Consider the following 24,217-nt stretch of genomic DNA (forward strand, 5'->3'; position numbering starts at 1 on the left):
TGCAACTTTCGAACGTTGACTCTGCTTATGATATAATTACGATAACTCAACTTCTCCGAATATAGAGTGACAGCATTTTCTATAGACATGTTAACGTTATAGTTGATATTTTTGCAGATCTTTCAGCAAAGGACATTATGCATTACATACGAGAGTTTCATCAGAGAGAGGCGTAAAATCGCAATTTTACAAGAACGAGAAAAAAATTTTTTAAATCCGACTTTTATGAAAATATAATTTTCATACATTTTGGATAAGAAGACGTTTACAGACATATTTCTAGATTTGTAAAATATTAATTCTTGATTTTGATGTTGTAACTTAGTATTAAAATTGGAGATTGCCGGAGAGAATCGCCCCTCTATGATAAAATCTTTGAGATATAAGAGAGAAAAAAAGAGAAAACAGAAATACACATACAAAAATTATGCACAAAATATCATAGATGTTTTCTGTAATTATATATACTATTTTCTATATTATTTTTATATAAATAATAAATAATAAATAATAAATAAAATTTATCTTCATCAAATATATAGCGCATATTCGACATATGACATATCGTTAGATGTCCAATCATAAAATTTCCATTTATCACTCTAAGATAAAAATACATACACAAATACGAAAAAACTTTTTTCCGTTATTTTCATCAACAATTTTCCAATTATAATCGTATTCAGATTTGCTTTAAAAAACACGAAAAATATATATTGTAATATAGAAATAGAAGTATTGGAAATTATATCGTGAACAATCAGAAAAAAATTTAAATGCATCAACTATAAACGCAAAATTTATACAAGTTTTATTGAGTTTATTGTATAGCTTGATTATAAAAATGATTAAATATCGTTAGGATGTAAATAGATAAAAATTAAAATTAATTATATAGCGTTAGATAAATATAAAAAATATAATATGAAATAAAAAATTATATAATATAAAAATTATAAAAAAATATATGTAGATAAGAAAATGAAGGAGAGTAATATTATTTCGAAAAAACTTGTTTAAAAATTATACATACATTGTATGTATGTAAAAAAGAGAAGGAGAGGGAGTAAAAAATAATGAAAAGATAATAAAAATATCGAATACATGTATTATTTTTAAATAAGTAGTTATAGATCTTCTTTTTATCGCTTGTGATATATAATATGGATTCATCACATACGTCACGCAAAATTAGATCGCGAGCATCAAGATAATTATCGATCTTAAATCCACGAAATCCGGTCACGATTCGCGACTTTTCTCTCTCCGACTCTGGATTGAAGTTCAGCTCGCGAATGCATTTGCGCTTTATCGGTTTCGCGTTACTGTTTACACCCTCACATATACCTGATTTATGACACGACAAAAGACCAATATATATCCGGTTGTTTCGCACATACACGCGCTACTTACGCAGCTCATAAACTCCGTTTCCGTAAGTTACCAGGGGAGCTGGCAGTGGCGGGTGAAGGATAGTGTATTATATCGTCGCATCACGTATGCGAGCACGTGTGCTGACACATTACTTCACGTAACGGGGTAACAGGGGTCGTGTCCCGGCTGCGATCTTATAGGCACGGTGTGCCCCGTATGGGCGTTAGAAGCACTACATTATTGTCGCGTCGCGACTGTTGAGTCACGTCCCGGGCACACGCATCGTCTACATCGCTTTCGCGATGTCTCATTCTCAAAATCCACCTACGTAAGCGCGCGTTGTCGAGAGAAATCGGAGAGATTCTCCCCTCGGGAATTTACATCTTGAATTCTACGCATATATTTATGCGGAACGATATTTAAGCTATGCGCGTTGAATCGCGTCTCGTCAAATCGTTTATTCTTGCAGACTTAAATTTATATCGTATTTATTAAAAAAATGCACAGGTATATAAAGAATTAATATTATGATATTGTTAAAAAAAAAAAAAAGAAAAACCTTCCAAAGGAAATAATATTTCGATATTTTCATATCGGATGCAATTTAATATCGGATTGCGAGAATTTATCACGATTTTCCACTCGTAAATTCACGACTAACATGGCAATTTTACGTTACAAGTATTTTTCGTTCACTGGTACGCTACAATCATTCGAGGACGAAATATTCCAAATTTTTATGTCAGATACACTTTGACGTGTCAGAGGCGGAAAATCTACCGCGCGACGACTCATAAATTCGCGTTGGATTTACAAATGAGTGTTTTCGCGCGACGTTTTCATGGTTTTCGCGCGAATGCAAAACGACGCGCGACGACGACGCGACAAATTGTTTTCGTAGCCGCGGGATAAAAATTATCGGTCGCGATAGACGAGCGCGAAGCGCTGAAATGCAACGGAGAATGGATTCGCGAGAAAGTTTCAGAAACGATACGTTAGCCGACAATCATTCACGTTTATGTGGCATGGCGTGGCGTGGAAATTGTATACGTTGCCGTAGATGCGGATAGCTATTTGTCCTTGTCAGAGATTTCGGACTTGAATCGTCGCGTTCTTTTTACGTTTGTGCGATGACGATACAATTTCGGCATTACAGCCAGATGGTTGATTCGATTTGAAAGTAAATATCGTCCAAGCAAAAGTAAATAAACAGACAATACGAATATAAAGCAAACATGTATGGAATATATGCGTTTGCGGTATTGTACTGCATAACTCGTTACAAATGCTTTGCAGATATATTCATTCCTTTGTCAGCGAGTAGAAAATTATGCGACAACGAACGAATGTATACATATAGTTAGCGAATGATTAGTCGGGACAATGTAATTCCTTCGCTGTATGCAAATTTTCGTTGATCAGAATTTATTTTCGAATTTATTTTGCCGCGGAAAAAGATACGTATTATATATGATGATAATAAAGTATAATAATAATAATGATGATTAATAACATTAACAGAATTTTAAAACAATGTCGCACAAGGTCTCATTTGTAATTACAATTCACTAATTTAATTTTTTATACATTCAATTATTAATTTATGATTAATTAAAAGCCGATGTCACATTCTCATATTTTCGCGGATATTTAATCACATTATTTTACGCGTGACAGGTTACAGTGATAAGCAAAAATAAATTCAGCGATTGCTTATGCAATTTGTAATATAAAATTATTTCGGTACATTACGTACGGAGAAAAATATGAACGAAGTATGCTAAAAGAGAAAAAAACGATGTGTTACGTAACCGTAGTCGGTGGATTGTCGTTTTTTATTCTAAATAGAAGTTAAAAAATCCTCTTTGGAACACAAAACGCCATTGGTGCGTTTTTGCGCACACGAAGATTAAAATCCTTCCAACGGTGATGTCGACGCGGTATTTATAATCCACAACCGGCTCTGACCGATAAAAAAAAAACCTCCAGAGCGGAAAGGGATCGAGAGGGAGAAAAAAAGAACGGGGTAATTAACATCCCATTTTACCGTGAATTCGTTACTGAAAATAAATGGCGTGCTTTCGCTCGCGAACGTGAAGCGCGAAATACTGCCGGGATAAAAATCCCGAATCGAGAAGAAGAGAGCAGTTTAGCGCCTGGTAAACATTCCTGGCCTCTCGAACACCAGCCGGCCAGCGAATGGTCGAAAACTCCGATGGCAACACGATTGCACGCGCGCGAGAGCATTGGAGCACCGCGTTATATTAGATTATTATCCATTATCCCCTATTACCCGAATCTCGCAGCTGCAATTTCCTCGTTTATACGAAACACCCTCGACGCGCGCGAGCCACTTGTTTCCCTTTTTTTTTTTCTCTCTCGCCCTTCTTGCACGATCACGCTAGTTTCGCTCATGACCGACGCCGATTAATTTCGCAAAATTCCGCTCAATATGAATAACGCCCATGGATGGAGCGATAAATTACGAACGAGGAATTATATTGCGAAGCGTACAACGCTCCTTTTTTATGCGTGAACGTATTCGCTCGACTCACACGACCGATCGAATCGGTCGGTTGCAACCAACAAACAACGCACGATGCATCGAGCTCGTTAATTTCAATATTATCCGTTCGGCTAGCGTATTGTTTATTTGCGAAGTTACGTTGCTCTCGGCATCGTGTATCAAATACACACGTGGAGCGAATGAATAGTCATCGGGGAAATTTTTGGGATAATAATAGCGTGATTAAAACAATTATGAAACGCGCTGTTATGTTATTATTGTTAACATCTATTACTCTGTAATTTCATTTTCTTCTTTTCAAACGCAACGAAGAACAGTTTCCGAGGAAAAATACAAATTAGCTTGGAAATGCAAATTTCTCGAATGAGCAAAAAATATTACATTCATCGTTTTAATTGTAATATGAAATAATAAAAACAAGATATATACCGGCTATTTTCGTACATAATTATGGCATGATTTTTGAATTTTATTCTTTATAAAAATATATAAAGGAGATGCTGCGATAAAGTAGCCATATCGTATTAAACTAGATTTTACGTTGGATAATGAGTTTTGCAAGCTATTTTGTCTTTTAAAATAAGGAAAATGTGACTCACCAACTGCGTTAGCTCTCCGTCCGTTTGGGTCATATGTCCCGGTTATGCAAACTGCTAAATCCAACATATATATGTATTCAAAGCGCGTTGCCCATTATCAGCCACAGGATGCGACTCTCCATTGTGGCCATCCTCGAGTAAAGTCTAAAACACAATGGAAAGTCGAAATAAGAGAGAGATACAAATACACAATAAATCATAATATTACTACTAATATTGTAGTAATTTAATTTTAAATATTTAATTTCAAACAGTCTAAACAATCGTTCAAAAAGACTCACCAATTAGGAAAATACTTGGACGAGAGGTGCGTGCAAATATTAAAGTATAGTGCACAAAAATATTAAGGTAGTTTCTTTTGTTTCACGTTGAACAAAAAGTTATACAGACCGCATCTTATTACCGTTGTCTGGGACAAAGATTTATATGTGTGCTTTGTGTGCAACATTTAATTTTATTTCCCTCTTTTTCGAAACTTCAAAGACACTTTCTACTTATTTTAAAGATAATTTAATATTTTCAAAATGTTTTATATATATTTCTTTCACTGAAAGCTCTACAATGACATTTCATTTAAAAATAATAAACCTATAAATTATTAATGGGATAATAATTACGAGAAATAACTAAAAGTAATCAGAAAATAGATAAATTAATTTTATGCTTGAAAAATATCAAGGTACATGTATTGTGTTATAAAGAGGCATATTTGAAAAGGATATATAAAAGAAAAAAAGTTTGTCACGAAATCACATGTGTGTTTGACAATTGTAAAAGTTTAAAAGCAACTAATGTGTTAAATCCTAAGGGAACCGGAAGCAACTTTTCAAGGCGGAGGCGAACTGTCACGTCTTGACAACCGTGAAACGCCAAAAGTGTGTTTCCCGTCGTTCGGGGATGATCAGGAATGATAGCGCAGCGGGTAGGGAGTTAGACGGGGGGTCAGATTGTTCCGTGAGATTGAATCCGTGCGGAACGACGGGCGGGCTTCTGAGGAAAGCGGTCTTGCGTGCTACGACCGATAACGATAAGTCCGTGGCTTAGCTTAAGGAAAATAAAGATAAATGGCGGTATTTCGTGAGGAACAAATTGAAAACGGGGCGAAGCGACTCGGCATCGGCATCGGCGACCGTGTCATATATATCGGTATTAGTGCTTTGCGCATTGCCAATAACCAATCGTCTCTCTTCCCCCTTCTCTCAGTCAGCCTTCGAGGATTTCTCCTGCTTAATTACAACAAGCATAGCTCTCAATCAGCGGGGAAGCGTAGCTGAAACTGCCAATATCTCGGTAGATAGATTAGCGTGGCAGATGGATTCGCGGGTTACAAGCAGACAATGGTAATGGCTACGATGATATTGTCATATTGCTCTAAATCAAGAATGATCACTAATAGTATGGGAGACACGTATCATTGAAAAGATTATCCACTTTGTATAGAAACATATTAATTTTTTTTTTAATTACTCGATCTAAAATATAGATCTTTGTATCACATATAAAGCAACAAATATATAATTCTTTGTATTTTCCAACTTTTTACAACAGCAAAAGTCGGACGTATATATGTGCGCGCGTATTGCGTTCGTTTATTATATATTCCATCCCATTATATATTACGTCTATTCTGCCATTTGATTTTATGATATATATATGTCCGATATCTGTGGACGCTTGTTATCAGAACGAGAATAGTAGAGCTCGTCCCGCTCTTGGGAAACGGAATGAAATATGATTGAATGGATAATTGGTGCGTGATGATTAGCGTTTTAGCTGAATCTCCGATATCGCCCTAATGCATTACGTCCGATATCGGCTGCTATTGTACGTCGTCATCTGTCGTACGAGCGCGCAACAGAAATCTCAAATTAAAAATCGAGCGTGATAATAATAACGGAACATATGATAACAAGGGAAATCGTCGAGTGGAGATCGCGCAAAACGATGAAATATCCTTCCGACTCGACGAGCTTTAATCAATAGCACGCAGTTATTTAATCCGCGCGTTTATATCCGCAGCACACGACCAATTTTTCCGCCGCATCGCCGCGCGTAATCGGATTTCCTTCGGCTGCGACTTTAATTAAAACTTTTACTATGTAATGTATGAAATGTCGTATTAAAGTCATTAGAGTTGATCAGGCAATTACGTGAAACTTCCACCCGCGCGCACCGGCATCCGCGAACGACAGATATGGGAATATTTTCGGCGTGAAATGGCGCGCCGTTAATCCCTCGTCGCGTTTCTCGTGCAATTGCGAGGTATCGCGCGATGGTTGCGCGATCTCATTAGAGACGATTAAAGCGTAACAAGCGCGTATGATTTTATCGAACGCTCTTAATGAAGTGCGGAAACGATTAATGACGCATTATCACTTCTATCATATTAATTACGATCATACGTGTAGACGCAAAAGCCATCTCCTCTTCCTAATCAATACCTAATTAAAAATTTCTGCAATGTCTCCTCTTAAAAGAAATATGGATTTATTTAGAAAAAAACAAATTTGTGAAACTTATAATCGATTTAAAGATTTAAAAGTTTTAGTTCCTTTTCTTAAAATGCGCGCAGCAGAAACTATTATATATATATATATATATCGTTTTGTAAAATCTAATTATCTTTAGACGTGCCGTGAACTTCTTCACTTAAAAATCTGATTTCTTCCCGTTCTTGAGTTGAAATATTAGTTAAAACGTTGCTGAACCGTGCAAAGAAAAAAAAATGCAATCGAATAAATTTCCACGACTTAAACAGCAAAACTAGCAGATTTATTTTTTATAAAAAGAGAGTTACAAATTTTCTTAATTCAATTTCAAGGGATTCTAAGTAGTTTCAAATTCTTCTCAAAGCGATATTCTTACACTCTTTCGGAATCTAATTATCCTCACTGCGGTGTCTCAAATTAGAAATCTTTCTCATTTCAGTCGCGTTGCAGCTCGATATTCGAACTGTCACTTAATTGCATAAAAACAAGAATGCAAATAAATTTCTTTCCTCCGGTTTTTCAAAAAAATATCCCACTTTTTTTAAATAAAAGATGTGAATTTTTTAAAATAAATTAAAAATGTTGCAAATCTTTATAAAAATTTTTCTCGCAATATTATTTTTTTGTAAATCTTTAATTATCCTAATGATGTCATTAATTCATAAAATTATCTTCCGTATTTCAATCGGGTCGCGATGATGTTCGGTTTACTTGATCGCGCAAAAAGGAGGACGCAATCGAGTAAATATCCTCCAGTTTAACTGGAAAACTAGAGGGTGTCACGAGCAGCGCCCTTATGTTCACCGCCCCAGAGGTAACTTATGTAATTACCCGTTCGCCTGCTCTCTCCTTCTCTTTCCCTCTTGGACTGTGCCTTCTCACCCAATTTTCGCGCGGGGCATTAACAGCTCCGAAATCGAAATTTGTACGGGTCTCAACCGCAATTCACGCAATCGTACGTTCCCTGGTGTGAAATTTACCGCGAAAGCGTCAACGCGTTTTAGCTAGCGTCGCTCAAGTAGCGATCGAGAGCAAATGACACGAACTCGTGCGAACGAGGTCGACTGATTGGCGTTGTGATTAATTATACGTTGGGCTTTTAACTTTGAAGCGTGTTAATTGAATCCAGGATTAATTTCTTATTTAAATTGCGTACAGCAATTGGCATGTATTCGCATTTTATGTATATACGTATCTTTATTAGATTTCTAAAACGCTTTCAATCAAGTAATTCATTATTATTTTAAATGATATCAAGGAATTTGTTATTATTTTAGGCAATATGCGACAAATGAAACAAATCACAAAATATTCAAAGATGAAAATTGAAGCAATTAAATATGAAAATTAGAAATAATTACTTTTTATATTGTGATATTTATACGAGGAATAATTATTTCTTTAATGATGCTTGAATTCATACATTTCTTGTCCTCAACTTTTTCATAAATTAAATTTGGTCAGCTTTTTTAGAATGAGAACACGAGATAATATACGAAACATTGAATCCAACGATTCAAATAATAGAAAATCATAATATTTTAACTTATTCATGATACCTGTACTTCGCAAAATTATGTGTTTTATATGTTCCAAGTATAATATATTACACATGCAATATTAAATTTTAATTATATTTTCAAATTTTTACAATATTTTAACATAAAATTTATAATGAAATCTAAAATGAGCGGCCTTTGATATTTTAGAACAAAATTTAACTTTGTATATTAATATTTATCAATCATAATTGCAATCAATTTATTATAGTAAAAAATTCGACGCGTATGTATGATTTCTTAAAACATATCTCGCAAGATTTATATGATCAAAATCTTTCGCTCGAGTAGTTGATAAAACGCGACAAGCATATTTTCTGATATTATATTCCAGTTTATATATATGTATCTAATTTTAATATTTATTTATTTGTATATTATAGTAAGGAAAACATTCGTTTTATTTATTATTTTTTATTATTCGAAATACGGAAAATGTACGAAACTGAAGCAACAGGTTTAGCATCGCCATGGGGAGTGACGCGTGAAATTGCCCACACAATTTTCAAATTCCCTCTATCGTTTATGATTTGTGCATTGCACTAATCTGTGAGACATCGTGAGCGAATCATAATTTTGTGCGATCGTTATTTCCTCGCGTTTTTCTTTCGTGTAATAAAGCGCACGTCGCGAACGATTAATGTTCTATGTAAGTGATTATGTACCGTGGAAAAGTAGCGAGAAAGAAATAAAACAAAAAGAGATTAAAGAAGCATTAGTCGACGATTATAAGCAAGGCTGAGTAATTTCTAAAATTCACTTAATTTATTATTTATTACTTATGATATTAATTATTTGTTAATTTCTGCATCATGTGTCATTATTGTGTATTGTATTAATAAAAATAAGATATTTTCGATTATTTTTGAAATATTTTCTTAATATAAGAAAGAATATAATAATATAATTCGAATGTTCTCTCCTTTTTTATATGTTTGATGATTAAAAAGATTAAAGAAGAAAATATTCCTAGAATACAGTAGTTTAAGGATGATTAAATACTGAGAAAATTAGCTAACATGTGACAGGAGGGAATTTCTATTTTAACTTTCAACAAATTTTTCTACTTTCTCCAACGAAGTTTCTCTTTTTTTCCTTTTACGAAAACCGACAATTTTATACTTCTTTTAAAAAAAATTTCACTTATAAAAATGTCAAGATATTGAAATCAATATATTTTTTTATGTTTTTGTGTTTACCATTTTAGTTTATATTTCAGAAACTTCAATTTATAGTTTAGATGTATCCTCTCAGAACCCAATCATAATTTCAAAGTTAAGTTCGTACATACATAAAAGTTTCTTTCAGTTGAGTTAAATTTATCGAGAGTCGTTTTCAGAGAGGAAAACTCTCAACTCTCAGCTACCACTTATACATTTATCATACACTACATCGTAATGATTCACTGGATGGTATAAGAGATTTGAAAAACCGGATATATGAAACAAGCAAAACGTATAATCCCCGTTATAAAAATATTCAGAGAGTGCATAAATGCCGATCTCAACGTGCATTGTATTTGCATTCCAATTTATCTCAGTGTTTCTCATATTTTACCTATATAATCTTTATCCTTTTCTCAATTATAATTAAAAAAATTAATGAAACTACTACTTTATTAAATTTATTTTCAAATATAATAATTCGAGCAACTTTAATAAAATTAGAAAAAAGTGACAATTAAAATTACCGTCAGGTAATACGTGATAATAAGCGTAACAGGTTTAGCCGAAATAATCTCATCTCTTATTCGGTTCGCAAAATTCTGCCCCAAGCATACATACCGAGGTAAATAGATTGAAATAAAATTAATCAACATACTCTGGAAGCTCTTAACCCAATTTGAGAGGCACTGATTTAGGTGACCGCGAGTAGCTGCCGCGCATAGTTTCGGGTTGCCGGACACCCTCTCGCTCCGATAAGGGGATGCGGCTCTGTGGATCAGGGGAACGGAGGAGAAGGAATGGAGTTGGAGTGGAACGCGAGGGGTCAAACGCGGACCGCGCAATTCTGGTCGACGGTGACAGCCGGGGCGTAGGAGTGTCAGAACGTGAATGGAATTGCGCGACCGCATATTCCTGCCGTTTACATTTATATTCTGTTCGAACCGCGATATCCGCGCGGTCGATTCGTCGCGAGTTGACCGCGCGAAGTGTATTTGCGAAGGCCCCATCTCCGTCGTCCCCTCCATCGCTGCCAAAATTCTATATCTTGTCACAATTCGACCGCCGACACGTCTGACGTTTGTTGAATCGTTTTAACCCCTTTGGATCCATTTTTCATGCTCCCGTTTAGCTGTCCGATGCTATTGATGCGAGCCGGATCCCGCTGGATCAAACGTTCCTGCTGGATCAAGGTTGCGGTGGCGAAAAGGGTGAAGGATAGTAGGTGAGGGAGGGCGGCGAGGGGGAAGAGGATATATATCGAGGTAACCCTTTGAAACAAAATTTGCTTTCGGACAAAGCTAGAATTTTTAGCATCAGTCTATACCTGTACATTAAAGCTGGCCTTTCGATCCTTTGATTCTCTTTATCCGCGATAGGATTTGTTATCAATCGCTTTTCGCGTGATGAAAGGGACTGTCGCTGTGGGTGTGAGTGTGTGTATCTCTCTTTCAGCGTATAATAAAATATGACCGTTTTTGTGTTGGTCAATTTATATTAGAATTTATATAAGACGTTCTTTCTACCAACGATAAATTTCAACGACGTATTCTTTGATAAATTTGAAGTGTCGATTTTTCGCTTTACCGAGAATTTTGATTTAAATCGACATTTCTTGAAACTTTTTCATGTTAAATATGTTTATACCTAAACGGACAAGAAGTTTCTAAACTGATTAAAGAATGTCATTAAAATTTAATAATACACAAACAAAGCTTACATATACTTAATAATTGGCTAAGTGTTTATGACGTTCAATCAATCATTTGGTTGAAAAGTTATATGATCGCTCGCTATCAAAGCAGAGTTGATTATATTCACGTACGATACGAATTGCGTGAAATTTTCTACAAATATAAATGCCTCAAATGGGAAATAACGATGCAAAATAACACATTTCAGGATAGTTTATCATGAACGAGTATTGTATTCGTATTGAATATCGTTCGAAATCATTGATTTTAAGCTGCGCAAAATACGAGGAAGGAATCGACTGCTTGTCAAACGTTGAGCGTGCCTCTTGTAGAGCTTACTTTGATCGTTCGTTTCTTACACTGCTATTAGTAACATTAGCCAGAGAACGAGATGTTAATTAAGAAAAGGTCGGGTGTAACGGAGAAGAAAAATGTTAGCGACTACAAATTCAAAGACCATCCCTTTAATTTTCCGACAAAGGTAAAGACGTACAAGGTGCCTTTAATTAAATAATTTCGCAATGTCGAGAATGTTAATGTCGGTATCATTTAGAAAAGCCAAGGCGTAGTATCGTACTGAATTTACAAAATGAGAATGCAAATAAAATAAAATAAAAAAAACGGAGAGAGTTAAATATTATATCTGACTAACACAAATGTCATAATTTACGTGAATAAGTATATATATTCCTATTCGAATAATTTCATTGTCTTTTAAAAATCGTATTTCCAAAAAATCATATATATATATATATTTTTTCTTATAAATAAATGTCATCAATTTAAACATAATTAATTATTACAGTTAATACATTATTTGTTCTTTTTACTTACTTTGCGCAAATAGAATTGTCAGTTCATCTCAGAAAGAAAATATCCTACGCGCGCGAGGAGAGCACGCTTACCTTAGCTCTTTCCCGTATAAACGTCCCTTTAATATCGTCGAGCGTTTAAGGGCGTGTGTCGTATTTCTCGCGCATTCCTTCCGCAAATAAGAAAATACCGAACGCGTTAAAAGGCGTCCGGCGAGCTCGCTTTCGCGACCTCTCGTCTTTCCACTCGGGATATCACGCGAACGCGGAATGTCTTTACGAAGTTGCGCGACAGCTAGAATGTTCGTTATAACATTACATAACAGTAATCCGTTTCGAGCGCTAGCAGATTGCCGGCTTGGCCTAATTTACGACGTCGACGTCGGTTATATCTCACGATTTTGCCGCAACGTGCTCATAATGCAACGCGACAAACCCGTACGCTTTTTGATATATTGCCCGTGCCGTCTCGCGAGGCGAATCATAGTGCGTTTGCAAAATATAACGTGTACCTCACACATGTTTCGCGAATACATCAAAGTGTAGCGCTAATACCAGATGCGTTCCGATTATCGCATGTGCGATGAATTATTATTCTTGCGATGCAATATATTCGTTACAATCTCCATTCTAAATCATAATTTATTCATAAAAACAAGTATATGTACATTTGCGTTACATACAGAAGTATTCAGATTATTACGTAAATGTTTCTCCAACATATTACATATTCTCATTATAATCATAATATAATGTATTTTGCTCGAGAAGGCTGAAAATTGTATAATCTGGTTCTCACTCATTTATAAAATTACACGAGGAAATTGCGATACAATTGCGAATTTTTAACGCGTCTGCACTTGGAAAAAAAAAAAAAAAACAAAAAGCGTGAGTTGTATAAATCTACTCCATTATTCCCGTGCCGTTTCATCGTTTAAGCGCGGTTTTCAATCTCTTGAAGACGGGTTTAGGGTATTTCTTCGGTTTGGCGAGACTCTTGAGACGTTTGGAACATCTCGCCTTTAACGCTGCCGGCGAGACAACGAAGGCGTCCTCACGTAAGTCCGTCTGTCTGCCCGTAGGACGTTGAACAGGTTTCGCTAAAGCGATTATTCTCTCGGAAGCTGTGGCATTAAATGGGTTACACCGTCTGAATAGTCAGTCCTATCCATTAATATTGCCTTCCTACCGCTTTATTTTTATCAACGAGTTCACCGCGCGCATGAGGCAAGACTAACTATATTGTACTATGAAACAAACTATTTCCCGCGGTTACCGTAAATGTATAATCTCACCCGAATTTCATTTTGCACGAACCACAGTCGATAGTGCGATATTTGTTTGATTAGTTGCTCGGCAGTTACATTACACACGACTACGTAATATAGCAATATAGATTAATGTTCTAATATACAATGTGTGTGTTTGCACTAGTATCCGTTAATTATAGAGTCGCGTGCGGTTAAAAATATTCATAAATAAGTAAATTTCTAACTATAATATTTCGAACTATAAATAATTAAATTTCTAATTACAAACTATAAAATGTTAAGAGATATTATACAACGTTTATATTAAAATTCCGAATCGAAAATAGTAATTTGGATAACGTTGGTTACATTTTCTCAAAAAAAAAAAAAAGCCCCAAAACTCACTTTTGTCGAAATTGAGATAATTAAACAGTATGTGGATAATTTTTTTTAGAATGTTAATAGCATCAAGAGAGACTTATTTGATTAATATTTAATACTTTAATCTTCTTTTGCTTTTCCTGAAAAGTACAATATTTTGATTTATGTCTCTTGCTTTATAGCCAGAGCGCGCGTGAAAGATATATTACAAAAGTTGAGCGCGATCGGGCACGTTTTTCACTATACTCTCTCTTCTGTATCTCGTATTTTATTACGGACGGATTTCAATAGGAAAAAATGTTGCGCACCGACTCGCTCTCGTCGCGCGCTATTATACGAGAAAATTAAAGGCGGCCGGCTCTCATTTTATGTACCACACGCCTTCCTATTATCGTCGAGAGGCTCGATGGACTTGTACGTTTTGTATCAGGCAACGTCTCGCGCGCAAAATTAAATTCCATGTCAGCGACGAGACGTCGGTTTACGCTCGACGATAACTCGAAGAGAAACTCGAGGAGGCATCCCCTTAGAAATATGTTACAGAGAAAGTTACATACAACAGGCGGCACTAGACTTACTTACTTAAGTTAACTTAGAGAAAGAGAGAGGAAGGAGGAAGAAAAGAAAGAGGGAGAGAGAAAGAGGGGAGGGGACAGAGAGAAAGAGAGAGAAGGATGGTTGCCTTCGATACACAGGTTTGATCCGACAATCGACTCTCAACTATTTAGACCCGTTTATTTACGTTCCTGCCGCGCAGTTCAAAGGAAAATTAATCTACTGTCGCACGGCCGCCTTGTCGATCGATAGTGGAAGAAGACGTCGTTTAATCAGACGCGGTCGACTAACGCGCCGCAGGACACGGTATACACAAACAGAATGGAAAACTGACTGACATATGTGAAAAGTAGTTGAATAGAGTTTCAAACTGGCAAAAAATATAAAAAATGGACAGTATGGTGAAAAAATAATCGATATTAAAATAATAAAAACGAAACTCGATATGTGTAAAAGTCCAATAAAAATGCAATTAACGAAATCAAATATACTAATGGAATAATATATAGGATAAAACGATGTAATACACCCCGACAGAGAAAATGCCCCATTCATTGCTCAGGCATGATGAGCTTACCAATAAGTGTTATTGAAACGAGAAAAAGATAATTGGCAATATACACAATCAATCGGAAAACCGCATAGAACTGTTCCGAGTGGGATTTCACATCTCTCAATAATTTTTAAGGAAAAATATTGTAAAATTTTTTGGCAAACATTTTTATCATATTTTTCATTCCATAAATAATTGTTATTATATTTATATATGTTCTCACTATATATTTCTCAAGATATAATCTACAAAATATATAACCGATAATAGCCGTACATAAATGTCTTTTCTATATGTATGAGGATGTTAAAAAATGCAAAAATGCCCCATGTTAGGAATAATATGCCCTAGCTCTATTATAATATTTTTTTTATCATTTTTTTGCAGATTATGAACAAGACGTATAAAAGAAAAACTACAAGGATGGAATGGAGCGAAGAGGTTGCTAGAAACAACGAAGATCAAGGCACTATAAATGGGTCAATATTTCTTTTTGAAAGAAATAGAAAGAATGATGCAATCCTTATAAATATTTACAATCAATACTTTTATTGAATCAAGATATGAATTTTTATATTTCGTCGAATTTGATTAAAAAATGTATTTTTGTTGATTGTAGTTATTTCAGATGTTTTTCATCGAAATCCGAAAACATATCCTTTTCAATATTTTCAAAAAGTTGAAAATTCCAAATTTAATTAAGATACTTGAATGAATCAAAAATTGGTGCAATTATTAATTGTAATATTAGTAAATCTTTGTAAATTTTAATTATTAATAAAATCTATTTATCATAGATTTCATATTAATCTATGAAAATGTGGAGGTCTATTACACCATTTTACTATATATTATATATGCTTAATATTAAGCAATATTAAATAGAATTGTATATGTCTTTGTACGAGAGATTGGGAATAAACGCTTTCACGTTGCAAGCGATTTTCATTAAATAATTATAATACCAACAAGTGTCACTAACATTACAATATGAAATAGCGTAAGACAGTCTATAGCGAGCAATGCAGTAGCATTTACAGGCAGATCGGTAACAAAACACGTTTCGTGTACTGCGAGCTTAATGTGTAGACCATGTCCCGTTTATCTCCCCTGTGTCTATATCAAATGCTACAAAATCGTTACCACGCAGTTATGGTTGAACGGAAAGATAACGCGAATTCCGCATTATATCACACGAGTTTAGTGATATCTGAAATTAATAGCGAAATATTCTCGATATTGATCAAAAATGAATACGATACGCGCCAAACGTTTTATTACTTTCATAAAAATTTTTATCGAATTTTCGCTCAATTAACAATTCCACATAAAAATATTTTCGATGTCATTAAAATTGTAATCTAACCAATATTTCTCATCAATGTTCGATATTGAAAGGTATATGCTTAAAACATGCTCGTTAAAAAAATATATATATGTGAATTTTATTTTTATCCCGTAATATATATATATATATATATATATATATATATATATATGAAATATAGAATATGGAATATGTTCGCGAAACCTCAATGTTACTGCATAAGCTATTGAACAGTCGCGCAGCGACCGAGGAGCAAATCCGTCGTCTTTTCCAACATATAGAAATGGGGCCGGCGAAATCACGGATTTACTATGCAGGGTGTCCTAAATTCATCGGATATATACGATAGCCATAAGTAGTAGTAGTCTATATATATTAGAAATAATAGAGGACTTGCCAAGAAAAATCAGATTTGCTCATTTTCCGTGACAAACATTTTAAAATTTTATTACTTATTAGAAGTTTTTTATATAAATTTTAATTTTTTATATAAATTATTATTTTATATAAATTATGTTTAAAAATTAAATGTTTCGAAATAAAAAATATTATTAAATTTGCTGTCGGAGTTAACTAAAAAACAAAATTTTTGTGATATGATATTTATATAATTCGGGATAAAAGCTTTAATATTACATAATTTCAGAAAAATTCTCAAAATTTAACAGTATCTTTTATTTCGAAACATTTAATTTATAAAATATTTCTATTAAAAGTTGTATAAAAAATTTCTATTAAATAATAAAAGAGAGATTTTTATAAAATGCTTGTCAGGGAAAAATACAGCAAATTTGTCATAAAATCTTTGGAAGGGAATTATTCGCACACCCCATATAAATGCAGTTACGGAAATCCAATAGCATGTAATAGTATCGATACAGCGAATCGATATAAACGACATGCTTCCTCGGTGGCGATGAATATCGGGCGAGAAATGGGCGAGGGATTGCGGGCGATAAAACAACTAATAAGAGACTGAATAAAAGTGCGTATACTACCGATGGCTTTCATCGCGGATGGCGAAACGGCGCCCGGCGTTCGCAATTGGATTTCCGGTCGTTTCTTTAGGGCCGCGAGTCTCTCCGTCCGCTTCGTGATCCGATAAGTAAGCGCGCGCGCTGACACCTTCGACGGATCCTTGATTTTCGGCAGTGCCCGGATCGTCGGTAGAGCCAAAAAGTACATACGCTCCATGTCGATCGGTCTCCTCTTTTTCTTCTTAATCTGAAACGTCGGTGCGCACGATCGATTGACCCCGTCATCAGAATTCCCCCCCGTGACGCGGCCAACACACTCTTATCTAGATCGATTAATATTGATTTATGAGCGGAGAACGACATTTTTCTTACGGGCTTCCTCTTTTTGGGCCTTACGACGACTTTAGGCGCAGCCAGTCTTTCTAGAACCCGCATGTGCCTTTGCCAGTCTTCCGGTTTTGTGAGAGCCTTGCGCAGTTTGGCCATTCGTTTTCTCCTGAATTTAGAGCGGGGTATTTTATCAAGGGAACTTAAAAATATTTTGTTAAGGTAAAACTCGGGATATCGATTAATTTATCTATCTTGATTTTAAAAATTACCGGCCTATGCCGATTTATTTTAACTATATTTTAATTATGTAATAATATAATTCTAAAAAGAACAATAAGAATGTTGTCAGTATTATAAAATAGTACGTTTATCGATTTTCATAAAAGAAAGGAGAGTTTTTATGTTTTTAATGTTAAAAAATTTGTAAATATGAAAAGTGTGACTGTAATTGTTATGGGTTATCATGAAATATCCTCACACAAAACACATATTACACAGTAAATTAATCGCAGGAAACTATTAAATTGATGCTTTTGAACCAATGATTGTAACCATTGCAATAAATTCAGAGTAAGTGCAATTCCGAATTTCATTGAGCGCTATTAATAATTAATTCTAAAACAGTATCAGGTGACCACCATTAATTAAACGCAGAATTTGATGCACCCGTTCATTAGCGAAATCAATACTGATGCCGTTTAAGCTTATGTTTTATTATTTGCTCGCTAATGTATTATTACAATTCTGTATCAAGTTATTTAAATAGAAAATTAATATCGTTTTCACGTGTAAACATGTGGATAATTTCCGAAACAACATGTAAGTTTCGTTTCATTGATATTTGCGTAATGCGTTACCAAAAGCTAAACAGCAGCTACGGAACATTTGTAAATGTGCATTTAATTCTGTAATTTTCGTGAGCGAGATTAAAACAGACAGTTCCCCGTATTTTTCACATTTACTATCGAGGTCAAGTTACTTGTGCAAATCCGAGGGAAGATTATTTCTAGGATGCGCGTGTCGTTCTCAGAGAAAAACGTGACATGTGATGGTGGGAAATGTATCGACTTTACTTTTTCCTTGCTTCTCGTTCTTGACGCGTGTTGCAGAATACGCGATACCGCTGGTACCGCGACTTTCGAACCTTCGCCAGCAGATCGCTCACGGTTGCCTTCACGTTTTTGGTAGCTGCCAATTTCATCGTCTCCAGCAGAACTCTAACGTTGAAGATGCTTTTAAGTCGGTGTACATTTATCATCTACTAATTTTTTATCAGTTGTCAATTTTCAGCCGACATATTGAAATCAAATAATCATATAAAAATAATATTTTTATGTAATATATACATAATTTTATGATATATCTATATAAATAATATGAAATAAATCAAATTGACCTATCGCTTGCAATTTTCTAAAATCTAATGTAAAGCGATTTAATTTAAGGTTGATTATGTATTTAACTCGAGACTCTCCCGTCAAGACCAAGTCAATTCAGCACCGAGCACAGGGATATATGCACCTTCTTTTGGGTAGCGCCAGATCGACGATACGTCTGCTGCTTTTCGCCGCGAGTGTCTTCGGATGAATGCGCGGGTAAGGGGGTGGTGCCACGCTGCGCGATAATAAATTTTGTAGAGGACTCGCGATAACCTGACGAGGTAGAAGAGCGGACGACTGTGCACTTACGCGGGATCATATTTCTTAGTTACGAATTTCGGTTGTGCCATAACCCGGATGCGCTTGGAGGCGCGGCTCCTTAAAGCCGCGCGTCGAACTGTAAAAGGGCTCGCCTGAAAAATATATAACTATGTCGATACACGAGGCACATATACGAAGGATGGAGGATACACAAAGGCCTTTCTAGCGCGCACAGAGACACCGTTCGAATATCTGCCGCATCGATCCTTTTCAGCTGAACGTTTCTCCGTGAAAGAGCGCTCCGCGTCTTTCATACAACGACCGTTTGATTTCGCGAGAGATATCTCGACGATATTTAATATTGTAGGAGACATTTAAATACCTGCAACCGTCTCAAGAATGTCTCATTCAATTGTATCATTTTAATCTCGATGCTGCCTGAATTTACTTGATAAATAAGCGTGATATAGATATAACGCTATTATTGTCGGAATTGCGATAAAAATATGCAAATATTTGTGCGAGGCATTTTTAAAAAAATTACATTCGGCATCTATTACGTGAAATAGTAAAATTTTCGCAAAGGGACAAGACAATACAACATAAGGGACAGACTTCTTATTCTGATATAAACGGAATAATGTATATGATCGTGAATGTACCAGGACATTTGTATCGATTTTGCGAAGCCTTCTCCAATTTGGACGCGCTAATTGCGCGGTGTGTTCCTCACGCGATAAATGCGCACGAGCGTATTTAAGTCTTTGCGAGGGCATCTTCTTTTGACCGGTGCTCTTCTTTTAACGGTTTTTAACGGATTTTTCTAATTTTCGATGCAGTGATGAGTAAGCGTTTGCTGCTATGCTTAAATTAAATTATACTCGCGTCACTTCAACGATCCCCGAGCGGAAAAACAGCGTATTTAAAGGGGGGCCCGCGGGAGAGATACACTGAAAATTAACTCGACGCTCGCGGTTAACTAACACCGTAATTTTTTCGCCACCACTGTATGGCACGCGGAAATATTCCACAAGGAAATTTTTTTTGGGAGTTTGGGTAGCGCGTGACAGAGGGACGTGGGAACAAAATACGAGCGGGTTGAACGAGCTCGAATTTTGTTACGCCGCAGTTTTCAAGGCTGTCGGCATTTAACGCGGCCCGTATATCTATATGATATACGCACTGTGCGAGTGTGTATATGTTGTGTGTGTGTGCGTGCGCGTGTTTTCTGAAAGCGGCGAATGATGCGTTTTCCGACAAATATTCATCAAGCCCGTTGCGGGCGTGTCGCATCGTGCGGATAACGCGTATAACTATGTGACAATGTTCTCATTCTGCATGACAACGCGGTAAAATTCGTCGCATAAACCTAGGGCATTTGCATTCGCCGAATATCCGACAAACTCCAAATCACCGGAGAAATCTGCCATGATAAAGTTTTCCTGGTATATGTATGACTAATTGACCGACCGGATTTTCACACGAGCGAGATACATATATATATGTATATGGAAATCTACGAAAACCTACGAGCTTTACCGGTAAAATTAAACGTAAACGTCATATCCTTCGGTCCTACTTAAAATGCGCGCGAGAGGATTGAAAATAAAGATGGAAAGCGATCAATCGCGAAAGATGAATTCGCGTCGAATAAATGCGTAACATTATGCATTTTTAACGCGCGACGGAAAGAATTATAATCCACGAGATATTGGAAGATGCAATTCCCTGGCCTGTCTGGATCGATGTAACGCGGATAAAAGTTCGTCCAATAAAGATGCCTTAGGAAACATATTGGTTTTATTTGTATCGAATTGTCCTGAAAAAACGCACCGGGCCACTTGAAGAGGCCATCGTTATTCCCTTTTCTCTCTCTCTCTTCTCTTTCTCTGTCTTTCGCATTTTCGCTTCCAGCGTCTTCCCTCATATCCATCTTCTCTTGCCGGTCTCAGCTCGTTCCATCGTTTCCGTTTCCCTCTGATTTCGAAACTGACCTTTCTCTCCCTCTTTCTCTCTCTCTCTCTCTCTCTCTCTCTCTTTCTCCCCTCCCTTCTTTCTCCCTCCCTCCCTCTCTCGCTCTCTCTGTCAACCCCGCATGGGAAATCTCAAATACGAGTCTGTTTACCTGGCACTTGAAATCCCGGCGGATATCGATGATAAGATTTCGTCCCTACCGCCCTCGGCTTGTACCGGTTTGCTACGTCACGTTTGCTGCATTTCTCTCCTCCCCCGCATCCGACATAGTTCTCCCTTCAGATTATGTAATTTATATCGTGCGCGTTAACTACCTTTGCGAGTCTGACCCTTGCAAGCGTAATAATAGCTCGCCGTATCAGAAACTTGCCTCACAGAACCAAACTTGTCTTGAAAGCGCACTACGAGAATTTGCGACATGATTGGTCTCATGATTCATTTATCATTATGTACATTACGCTATACATTAATAATATTTAGAGACAATCAGACTTTTCACCTTCGGTCCGTTGAATCATAGATTTTATTCATTTGTATGTAATAAATGAATTAGATGATATAATACTCATGTATTCGTTATCTCCGAAATACGATAAAATTTTTCAAAAAATTAACGATAGTACAAATTTTAGAAAGAAATTTTTGAACCTCTTATTTACGGTTATTCTTCTGCGAAGCAATTTATAAAAAAATGCAGCCTTTTTTGTGAATAAATCAGACTCGCGGTGCTAAAGCGGAGTACACATCTCTTCTAGAAATAAATCGTAATGTTTTATGGCTGATGCGTTTTAACCATGGTTTATGCGCAAATTAATTTAACGGAGTGCAAGAGAAAAACCTAGGGTCAGAAACTATACAGCTGTTTTTATATATCGTTTGCAGCGTTCGTGATCGATACAAAACACGAAATCCGTGAGAGATATTCCCTTTAATAGCTTAATTTCTCTTATATATTTCGCTCATATTTATTTAATGGAACGCCAGATATAATAATTCTCTCTCTCTCTCTTTGAAAATGCAATCTCTGATTAGATGAGTATACGCGATGCGAGGATGAATATGTCACTGTCACCTAGAGCGGAAACGTTGTTTTACAAAATCCACTATTTCGACTGGGAATATTCGTACATGGTGTAGATGAAATTGGGATTTGTCGGATTTGTGGATATTCCGACATTGCATTACGACCTGACGGATATCCGGATTTTTCAATGCAGCAAATGATCTCAATCATGCTTTTTTTATATATCGCAGCGCAAGAGCCATATTAATTTGTTCTGGAATATTTATCATCGCATATTGCATCATACATTCGAAATGTTATAATAAATTGCGTGCCAATTAATTTGGATGCGCAATGTTTCATTTCGATATTTAGTCGCTTCTCGGGATTTTCTCTCTTCACTTTGTTCACGTTGGATTAGAGATGCGTACAATGCCTTGGAAATTCCGTAGTTAATATTAGCGGCAATATTCGCTGCTTCTTCTATTTGCTCGACGGAAACTATATTGGAAACCGCCGCAAGAAATCGCTCCGATGTTCATGCAACATCGACTCGATCACGATGTCTTCTCATAATCCGCGTGAGAAATTCACGCTGAGGAAATCCGCGAGGCAAAGAAACCATTTACGAGAGTAAATCGGCCGGTATAGTGACTAATTTGCTTGTCAATTCAAATTAGTCGTTCATTTCTGCAAGCACGACAATTATCGAAACGTTTTATTATATATTTGAAAGTGTGAAAAAATTATCGGTTGGGTCGAATTCACGCAGTGCACCATGAAATTTCCACGACTAGTCTCTCTCTTTCTCTCTCTTTTTCCTTCTCTCTCTTTCTCCTTTTGAATGTGCAAGCTCGTTGGTCGAACTCGAAAAACTTGGAGGATGACCCCATTCGTCGTCGGGATCAGCGCGAAAGATACGACCAAGCGAAGAAAAGTTATCTCGCATCTACGATCGCGGGAATGGGGCTCGGAACGCGCGTTTTTCTTCCTCTTCTTCGTTCCGGGATGTCGAATGGCATAATTTAGTCGCAATTGCATGGAGTTCATAGGGCGGCCGGAATCGCTCGATTCCCTTCGCGTGAAATCATATCGATGCGCGCGGTGCTTGGAATCAAGTCATTTTTATATATGCGTATTCAGCGATCGTAGGAACGCGCGCTTTTCCCGTGCTAAGCAAAGTTATTTGTACGTTTCGTCGAATTTGTTAACAACAAATAATAAATTCTAAATAAATAGCTAAAATTTCCGACAGAGATAATTTATTTCATATAATATAAATATATATCATATGTACTCTATCTCTCCGATATAACTTGTATATGAACATTTGATATTGCATATTAAGCGAAACCACGGATTGAAGTAAACAAATTTGTAAAATATATAATTATAAATTTCTGATTCATAAATGTAGTATCTATGTATATTTCTAGTTCTCTATATTTATTTATATTTTTAATATAAATATACTTGCCTCATTTTTGTCCGTGTAAGATGTAATACAAGAAAAAAATTATATAAACTTATTCATAGATAGATTAATTTATCGTTAAATGTGCAATACCAATAAAAATAAATGCTACATAAATATTTCAGTTTGGTTCTCATCATTTTTAAAATTTTCTTATTGCATGTCATATCGAAAGCTATCAAATTTTCACATTCCCTCTGACGCAAGTCAAATATATTTTAGCTAAGTGCATATCTTATGATAAAAACTTTAAACGGACAAGCTTTTCTTGACAGTTGAGAAAATTCTTCAAATTTTTATCGGTTAACTTTTTTCCAATTATCTTATTCGTTTTATTAATCATAATCGTAAGACTTAAATCAATGCTATTCTGTAAAATAATATGCACCTGCATACACCATACGTATATTTTCTGCGCCATAATCTTTGTGTATACTTTATACTACAGTGCCATAAATTAGAAAAACTTGCTGTCGACAGACATTTCGCAGGTAACTTTAATTAGCACCGATAGATGTAAAAAACATCGACAATAC

At 35.8% G+C, this 24,217-nt stretch overlaps 1 protein-coding gene across 3 annotated transcripts in view; it reads right to left on the bottom strand.

The window, feature by feature from the left end:
* Theg (Testicular haploid expressed gene) overlaps positions 1-20,319 on the bottom strand; it is a 44,002-nt gene extending 23,683 nt beyond the window's left edge. For 2 of the 3 annotated variants that reach the window (XR_014440499.1, XR_014440500.1), the window contains exons 1-7: positions 19,893-20,319; positions 19,279-19,382; positions 19,112-19,204; positions 18,664-18,807; positions 17,633-17,756; positions 17,282-17,507; positions 4,501-4,644 (exon numbers count right to left, since the gene is read on the bottom strand). Coding sequence is in view for 1 of the 3 variants with exons in the window: in XM_083109382.1 (XP_082965508.1) it covers positions 13,145-13,341; positions 17,282-17,507; positions 17,633-17,756; positions 18,664-18,807; positions 19,112-19,204; positions 19,279-19,382; positions 19,893-20,006 (1,002 nt within the window). In the remaining 2 variants the exon portion in view is untranslated. Of the gene's footprint in view, positions 1-4,500; positions 4,645-12,857; positions 13,342-17,281; positions 17,508-17,632; positions 17,757-18,663; positions 18,808-19,111; positions 19,205-19,278; positions 19,383-19,892 lie in introns of those variants that run through there. The other variant, XM_083109382.1, reaches the window with a different exon arrangement.
* Between the last annotated feature and the right edge of the window lie 3,898 nt (positions 20,320-24,217).

This window comes from Camponotus vicinus, unplaced genomic scaffold (assembly GCF_025532165.1).
Source record: "Camponotus vicinus isolate PSW18456_S1 unplaced genomic scaffold, iyCamVici1.0 SCAF_9, whole genome shotgun sequence".
Classification (NCBI taxonomy): domain Eukaryota; kingdom Metazoa; phylum Arthropoda; class Insecta; order Hymenoptera; family Formicidae; genus Camponotus; species Camponotus vicinus.